Source organism: Adiantum capillus-veneris, chromosome 5, assembly GCF_014529385.1.
Source record: "Adiantum capillus-veneris isolate H3 chromosome 5, ASM1452938v2, whole genome shotgun sequence".
NCBI classification, from domain to species: Eukaryota; Viridiplantae; Streptophyta; class Polypodiopsida; order Polypodiales; family Pteridaceae; genus Adiantum; species Adiantum capillus-veneris.
In genome coordinates, this window is record NC_140935.1 from 144,927,128 (window position 1) to 144,935,886 (window position 8,759).

General features: G+C 41.3%; 2 protein-coding genes across 4 annotated transcripts; both read right to left on the reverse strand.

The window, feature by feature from the left end:
- Positions 1-3,805: 3,805 nt before the first annotated feature.
- LOC147458231 (putative pentatricopeptide repeat-containing protein At1g77010, mitochondrial) lies at positions 3,806-5,877 on the reverse strand. 3 transcript variants are annotated; one of them, XR_015188206.1, is made up of 2 exons: positions 4,981-5,877; positions 3,806-4,861 (listed from the first exon to the last, which is right to left on the reverse strand). XR_015188206.1 is itself a non-coding variant. In XM_086512925.1 (2 exons), the coding sequence occupies exon 1, from the start codon at positions 5,874-5,876 to the stop codon at positions 5,472-5,474; it is 405 nt and encodes a 134-aa protein (XP_086369051.1). In that variant the 5' UTR covers position 5,877; the 3' UTR covers positions 3,806-5,320; positions 5,470-5,471. The 3 variants fall into 3 exon arrangements, 1 of the variants encoding a protein (XP_086369051.1); XR_015188205.1 differs by having other exon boundaries at positions 3,806-4,864; XM_086512925.1 differs by having other exon boundaries at positions 3,806-5,320; positions 5,470-5,877.
- Positions 5,878-6,782: 905 nt separating this feature from the next.
- Positions 6,783-8,477, reverse strand: LOC147458232 (pentatricopeptide repeat-containing protein At4g18520, chloroplastic-like). Its single transcript, XM_086512924.1, has 2 exons — positions 8,314-8,477; positions 6,783-8,192 (listed from the first exon to the last, which is right to left on the reverse strand). The coding sequence occupies exons 1-2, from the start codon at positions 8,335-8,337 to the stop codon at positions 6,783-6,785; spliced, it is 1,434 nt and encodes a 477-aa protein (XP_086369050.1). The 5' UTR covers positions 8,338-8,477.
- Positions 8,478-8,759: the final 282 nt, after the last annotated feature.

An 8,759-nucleotide genomic window follows, 5' to 3' on the forward strand; every position in this document is an offset into this window, starting at 1 on the left:
GTCACTACTTGTTCCATGAAAAAACAAGGTACAGAACATTGATATTTATCTAGCACCACTTATAGAAGAGGTTCAAATATTGTGGATAGGGATTGAAAAATGCATTCAAATTTTGGAACTCTTTGGTTCACGAACACATTCCTCTGCCCATTGTCTTCTACTATTTTTATTTTCTCTCTAGAGGGAGAAAATTCATTTAAGTACATTAAAAATGAAATTTGTTGACACATAACCTCCCACTGAGAAAGTAGACTGATGCAAAACCTATTAAACCAAGTGCGGATAAAGCTGCAAAAAGTACACATGTATCCTGCAAGAAACTCATAATTGTCACGTGTGTTAAGATGAACATGCTATATGTATGTAGAAGTGAGATCCAATCTCAAAGTAAGCCACAAGTGTCATGCATTACTATTGTAACGTGTATGACAATGAAAATCCACTCTCTAAAACATGTAGAGAGGCCAAAAGTACACCTCTAAAAACATATATGGAGCAAGACAATGTCCCCCCCTGCAATCTTGTACCTACGTGTCGATGTTGATTTGAAGTCGACGCGAGTCTAAATACCTATGTGTGCATATGAGGCTACACCACAAATCCATGACAATCAATTCGGAATGTTCTCAAGGTGTCCAAAATCCTCAAGGATATTGTATGGGACAACTGCGGACCATATCAGCTCATGAGAGAGCTATGAGAGTTGGGGATGAAGTTGTAGAGAGCTACAAATGAAGTTATAGAGAACCAATGATGGCCAACGGATGCCAATGTTGCCTCCTCTTTGCGCAAGTATATATGTGCATGATGCTGAGGGAAAACCCAACATTGCTTGCGCAACACCTTTGTGAGAGTGGGAGCTACAAACGTCAAACCTATGTATGTGAGCTATTCTCACCTTCAACTACCTACGCTCCCAAGAGGGGCTTGAAACAGCATGCGATGCCTATTCAACTACTTTTGTGTTCCCACAATGGCCCTTGTACATCCCCCTCAAGCACACAGAGTAGCTACGATGCCTCCCACACACCCTCAATACACTTGTGGTGAAGTCTGTATACTAGGATATCAACACCAACCATACTATTTTAGGTGCCACACCTCTTTGGTACCACACCGGGTGTTTAGGCTAAGCCAAGGCAAGATCCCTGATGCACTAGCCGTGTAGGTCATTCAATCCTCAACGTACTAGCTATGTAGATGAGCCTAACAAAAAGAAGATCTAGGAAACACCCTCGATCCAAAGGTCATCGACCCTTTCATCTAATGCATTGTTGGTGGCCTATCTCGTATCGATGTTGTCATGAGAAACATAACACATGACTCCAACCATATCATAGCATTTTTCATACGCACATGAGAAACCATAACATGGTGTCATGAGAAACATAACACATGAGTCCAACCATATCATAGCATTTGCATATGCACAAACAATCCTTTCCAAAAGGTAGTCACATGTACAAGGTCTCTACCCTTACATCACTGACATAATCCATCAAAACACCTGTGTTAAGTTTGAAGCATAAAAATAAGGTCTTTTGGGCCTTTGAGCACTCCCCTTTGCCTATGTGACCTTGCTAGCAATTTGACTGCAAGATTTTGTAGTAGGTGCTCTAAATTCCAAAGATGATCAAGATGCCAAAACCTTACCAGTTCTAATTTTCCTTCAAAGAGTGTCGATAAGGTTGAGAGGTCCAACTCATGTTGCCACTTGTAGATCAAAGTAACACCATATACACTTGATGAGTTTTTTGAATGGTACAAGAGAGTTGTGTGTTTGCTTTGGAGACAAAGACTCATGCGTAGTTGGCTACATGGATATAAATTGAGGGAATGTGGAAAACAAAGGCCTATGTTAAGCTATGTCTTTAATTTCCTTGGTGTTGCACTTTCATAGCAGACTTGTTTGTAAAATTGTAAGTCTCACTCTTTCGCATAAGCAGAGCATATTTCTGTGTTAGATGCCAGCAAAGAAGCTATATGGCACACACATCTAGTGGGAGATTTGGGTGTCAATGGCAAAGGTTTCAATTTTGCATTGCGATAGTTAGAGCTTAATCCTAGAGTCCACTATTTCATGAGAAGAAAAATCACATTGATGTGAGGTATCACTTCATTTATGAGGTGTTTGAGGACAATTGCATAGAGCTTTTCAAGATGCACAAAGATGATAACCTTGATATCTAGTAGCAAATAGTCTACCCTTTGAAAATTTTTCATAACTCGCTTAAAGGCACATTGTCTTTAAAGTGGGAGATTGTTGGGAGTTTTGAAAGACTTTATAGCATATACAACTAGCAACCTTCTAATAAGTTGTAAGGGTAAGGCAATATGATGTCTATTAGTCATGGCCCTATATTATCTTTTATTCCCAAAAGATTTGTTTTGGAACTCTTAAATGCTTAGTTTGGGATTCACTTACTCTACCTCAAGTATTAAATATTTCTTAAAAATATACTGTATTGCCCTTTTTTCTCTGACTGGGCGCTTTGGTAGATTTTACAAAGGGTATTTGGTACTGATAGAAATGCAACAAACTTGATCACATTTACATGGTTTGTTATTTACTAGGATAATTTTACCTGATTACATGCAGCAGCAAGTATTCTTGCTTGGGCTTCCAATGTTTGCCGGCCTCAAACTTATAGTGCAATGCTCCTCTTTTGGTGGATAGAGCTTGTGTTGGGTAAATCCATGTATATAGAGTGGTTGATCTTGCTTGCAAAGTGTCTATTCTAAGGCTGGGTTATTTTTCTTGCATAAAGTAATCAATTAAAAAATTGGTATTGGATAGAACACATTTGTGTAGCTGGTTTGGTTACTAGGTTGTCAACACGGAGGGGGTGGTAAAACTCACATGTACACACAATTGTATGCCCTATAACCTTCTTTGCAGTGTTTGATCTTCTGACCTAAGAACTTTGTTGGGTATATGATGCATATAGAGTAAGGTCAACCTTTGTGATGGTATGATATGGCATACTTAACCATATCAATGGATATTAAAGTAAACCTTTGTGCGGAACAACTGTTCTTCAGCATTACAATTGATTTAACATTTGATGGTTACTTATGCTGCTCTAAATTGCTTTTTTCTAAAACCTAGAATGTGTTGATACTCATTTGAAAGTTTATATCTTAGAATTGGAGTAAATCAAAATAGGTTTAGTTATCTCTACTAATGGTTGGCAGATCTTACTTTACAATAGAAAATTCTGTGGAAAATGAAAATTGTGAAAATGGCACTATGTTGCATCTCGATACTGATAAGGTTCGAAGTAATGGTAAGTCTATGGTCTTATCCTCCATACTACCATGCAAGAATCATGAACTTATCTTGTGTCCTACATGGATGGGATGTTTACATGAATACTTTGAGAGGCTTTATATGGGTAACCATCAGATTAGGCTAGATTCTATCTTGTCATCAAATACACTCTAGGTATAGTAATTAAACCTTTTTGCTCTTTGGAGCCGTGGATAACTGATTAGGGTATTTCAACAACTGTAAAACGATCCAATCTTAACGAAATGTTTTGCTTGTTTGTATGGATGCAAGTGAGGACCTTTCTTTGTTGGTGTTGGGATTTATGACTGTACAAAATTTTCATGGAGCAGCAGATATATTTCCACCACATACTAAATAAACTAAAATTCCATTGTTTTGGCACCCTTGGTATGAATATGCTTGTACTTCTGTCCCATTTGATAACAATAAGAATTCGCTTAAAAATCTTGCAAAGCTGAATTCCAAATGAATAGAGTTCCAAGTATTTCTAAAAACTCAACAGCTCTCTGTGTATCATCCAGCATACCTTCCTTACTGATGATCTTTTATCTGATTTCGACAATGAGTTGCACTAACAATCACATGAATCAGATCGCCTACATGGTTTCTCGTAGCAGTAGTCCAATTACTTTACCTCTGCCTTTAAGCTACCGAGGAGCATAACTACATGGAATGTTAAGCTCTCAATATACCTGCATGCCTGTGTAATAGGAACGATACTGAGAGATCTCTCAAGATCCTGGAGAGAGAGAGAGAGAGAGAGATTTTTTTTTTCGGGGGTGGGGGTGGGGGTGGGGGGGGGTTGTTTCAATAGAAGAATCTGTTTGAAGCATAATATGCATAAGTCTAGTTCTAACCAACAAGAGCACAGGCAAGGTCAGCAATGCAGTTCCTCGCATCCAGCCAGAATTCACTGTAGGAAAAGAAACTTGCCATCAATTCAAGTTTGAACAAATTCATCACAACCCAAGGGGTTGATAGATCAGATATTGGACTCGTAGCCGCCTCTCCTCTTTTTATAACACCCATGTTGATTCTACCTTTGGCCCCTTCGCAAATTGAGCATGGCTGGCGACAGTTATTCATGACTACTTGCAGCAACATATTTGAATCATAATCAACAAGATAACTGCTGCACGATATAATCTCTTCGGCATGTGGACACTTCAGGCGTGTAAACTGAGCATAGGCATTGAAGAGTTACTCTGCTATGGTTCATACTGTCCAGCATTCTTTCGAATGTTCCGACATGCACCAACGGAACAAGAAGGCAACTACTCTAGAGAACGGCCAAATTTCTGGGAAAAGAAAGTTAAAATTGCCCATTGTATATGACAACTGAGGTGGTGCCTCCTTCGAAGCACCTCGTATGAGAACATAATCACTTAGATAAGCTGTCTGATGAAAATCAAAGCACCATTCCTCTGCAAATAACTTCTGAGCAATAAAAAATGTAGATATTCCTTCAAAGTTGTGTGAACTCCATAAACCTGTGGACACTCAGCGATTCTCAGCTGGTGCAACTATGAAGACTACTTCACCAGTAGATAATGATTGTACATCCACGTACTTCTGAGAACAAAAAGCAAATTTGAGTGCATGTTCCAACTTCACAGAAGAATTGAACATGACAAAAACGGCCACACAATGAAGAACATAACCAAACAACAAAGCAACCAAGAGCATACCCAGACGAAGGTCATTAATTACAGTGCCCATAGACTGATCGCCTAGCCTCAGCACCTCCACCTTACAACATGCTTTCTCCTGAGAACCTGCTGCACACACAAATAGATACATAGTCGTCTTCGTAAGCTGCTGATTTCCATTTATTTGAACCCATCACCTTTCAGCTTGACAGTGAGTCCCTCACTATTAAATGACCTTCATAATCATCACATCAACCATCTGAAATATTTTGTCTTTTAAATTTCCTGCCTCTGAATAAGAGAGTTGTCTTTTGACTTCTGAATCACAGAGATGCAAGCATCAATTGCTGAAGCTACACATCCAGGTCCTTCATCTTACCTGCAACACATTGAAAATATACAACCAAAATACATTCATACACGCTTATGCAGTCTAAGGCACTCACAAGGCCCCCAGAAAATAACAGACTTTCATTGACTTGCATAAATGTACAAAGAAGTTGACGGAAGGTCTTTCAGTTGACTTACAATTAACTCTTCATATATGTACAAAGAAGCATTACGCCACACGCCTTCAAAAAGAAAGCGTAGGTGATTGCATTTGGAGAGAGGCCCTCACTTCCCATCTGCTGATAATAGTCCAAAGCTTCTTGGCCCTGGCCTTCTTGGGCATAGCCTGCAATCAATGCATTCCAAGAGACAGGACCCCGGATAGGAAGCTCATCAAAAACTTCTTGTATTTTTTTGAGGACGCCAAGATTAACATGTTTCTCCAGCAACCCTTGACTAGCAATCTCATCGTGATTTTTTTCGCCCAAGTCAACTTCTTGTGTAGTACCACAGGCGTTCAATGTGCAAGCATAGGCGATAGCATCTGGAGAGAGATCCTCGCTTTGCATCTGCTCAAAGCTTTTGACCATGCCCTTGTTGCACATATCCTGTGATTAATGTACTCCAAGAGACAACATCCCGGACCGGAAGCTCATCAAGAACTTTTTGTGCTTTCGTGAGGACGCCACATTTAGCATACATGTCAATCAAAGCATTTCCAAGCTTGACATGTTTTAATAGCAAGCCCTGGCTAGTGATCTCAACGTGAATTTTTTGACCCGTGTTAGCGTCTTGCATAATGCCACAAGCGTCCTCACGAGTTCAATGTTTTGTGCCTCCTCCTGCACGCCAGCAGCTGCATAAATCTTACTCATTGAGATATATGCTGCAGCATTACATCCCTCTAATTGTACCGCACGGTCAAAGGCCAATCTTCCAAGCTCCAAATTTCCCCATTCATACAGCAAGCACTTAGAAGAGCCAACCAAACTCGAGCATAATCAGACGATGGCATCTGCTTAATTACTCCCACAGATTTGTCAAACAGCCTTGCATGTCCAAATAGATCAACCATGCAAGCATAGTGCTCTTTCTCTGGTATGATTCCATATTTTTCCCTCATGCTATCAAAATGCATTTGGCCCTCTTCCACTAGACCTGAGTGACTACATGCATTGAGCACAATAACAAAAGTGATTGCAGATGGGGAGGTGCCCTTGATTGCATCCACCGAAAAGAATTTGGGCCGCCCTTGCTGGGCATATCCTCCTATAATGGACGTCTAAGAGACTACATCTGGAAAGAGACCCTCACTTCGCATCCTATGAAAACAGCCCAGAGCTTCTAGGACCTTGCCCTGTTGAGCATATCCTACAATCATTGCATTCCAAGAGGCCACATCCCAGACATGAAGCTCACCAAAAACTTTGTGCTTTCGTGAGGATAGCACATTGGATACATGTCAACCAAAGCACTACCAAGTGCGATCTCTTTTCTCAACAACGCCTCGCTCACAACTTCACATGAATTTTTTCACCCATGTCAACGTCTTGCATGACGCCACACGCCTTCAAAAAGCAAGTGTAGGTGATTGCATTTGGAGAGAGGCCCTCACTTCGCATCTGCTGAAAACAGTCCAAAGCTTCTTGGCCCTGGCCTTGTTGGGCATAGCCTGCAATCAATGCATTCCGAGAGACAGGACCCCGGATAGGAAGCTCATCAAAAACTTCTTGCGCTTTTGTGAGGACACCGCATTTGGCATACATGTAAACCAAAGCATCGCCAAGCATGGCATGTTTTGATAACAAGCCCTGACTAGTAATCTCATTATGAATTTTTTTTCCCATGTCAACTTCTTGAATAATGCCACAAGCCTTCAAGATGCAAGCATAGGTGATAGCATTTGGAGAGAGGCCCTCACTTCGCATCCGCTGAAGACAGCCTACTGCTTCCTTGCCAAGCCCATGTTGGGCATATCCTGCAATTAATGTGTTCCAAGAGACCACATCCCGGACAGGAAGCTCATCAAGAATGGTTTGCGCTTTTGTGAGGGCACCACATTTGGCATACATATGGACCAAAGCATTGCCAAGATTAACATGTTTCTTCAGCAACCCTTGACTAGCAATCTCATTGTGAATTTTTTCGCCCAAGTCAACTTCTTGTGTAGTACCACAGGCCTTCAATATGCAAGCATAGGCGATTGCATCTGGAGAGAGATCCTCGCTTCGCATCCGCTCAAAACACGCTAAAGCTTCCTGACCATACCCTTGTTGCACATATCCTGCGATTAATGTACTCCAAGAGACAACATCCCGGACTGGAAGCTCATCAATAACTTTTTGTGCTTTCGTGAGGACGCCACATTTAGCGTACATGTCAATCAAAGCATTTCCAAGCTTGACATGTTTTGATAGCAAGCCCTGGCTAGCGATCTCAACATGAATTTTTTGACCCATGTCAGCGTCTTGCATAATGCCACAAGCCTTCAAGGTGCAAGCATAGGTGATAGCATTTGGGGAGAGGCCCTCACTTTGCATCTGCTGAAGACAGCCTAGTGCTTCCTTGCCGCGTCCATCTCCGGCATATCCTACAATTAGTGCGTTCCAAGAGACCACATCCCGGAAAGGAAGCTCATCAAGAACCTGTTGTGCTTTGGTGAGGACACCACATTTGGCATACATACTGACTAACGCGTTCCCTAAGTATGTGTTCTCCTGAAGTAACCCACTATCTTGAATATCAGCATGGATCCTACTGCCTTTGTCCAAATCCTTCTTCTGGGCACACGATTTTAGTTTGGCCATAAAGGAAAGACTCTTTCGTTCCCATTGCTTACTGTTATCTTCCTCTCCATGCTTGGATTGCCTACAGTAAACTCCTTCTTTTCTAACTTTGTCAGGGGATTTGCAGTTGGTCTTCTGTGGAAACGAACCAGTTGTGCGTACGATTTATTCATCACACACGAAAATTTGTGCGTGTGTGTGTGTGTGTGTGTGTGTGTGAGAGAGAGAGAGAGAGAGAGAGAGAGAGAGAGAGTACCTTGAGTGTACGCCGTCCGGCCATAGCGCTACAACTTCTGCTATTGTTGGACAGCCAAATTTGAAGGTGAATGCAACTCAATAGTTCGATTGGCTGGTCCTGCCAGTTTAGTAGGTCGCACACATGTTCTTTTACCAAGAATCTTTGCTTGGAGAAGCCAAGCAAATTGACATGCCCCACGTGACAAGCAGGGGAGGGTGGGGAAAAACACTAATGTTTTTCTAAGTGGCACCTTCTTCAGGTTGTCTTTTCACTTTGATTTATGTTTGTCGATGCATATGAGAACGATGTACATAGATCATGATAATTGAGAATACGCTCAGGTTTATGCGGCTGGGTTGAAGGTCCAAATCAACCAAAATCCTTTGATCAATGACATTGTTGTCCCTGTGCGAGCATTTATGTAAACAACTTACATGGAATACCGATGAATGCGAGAGTGCGCA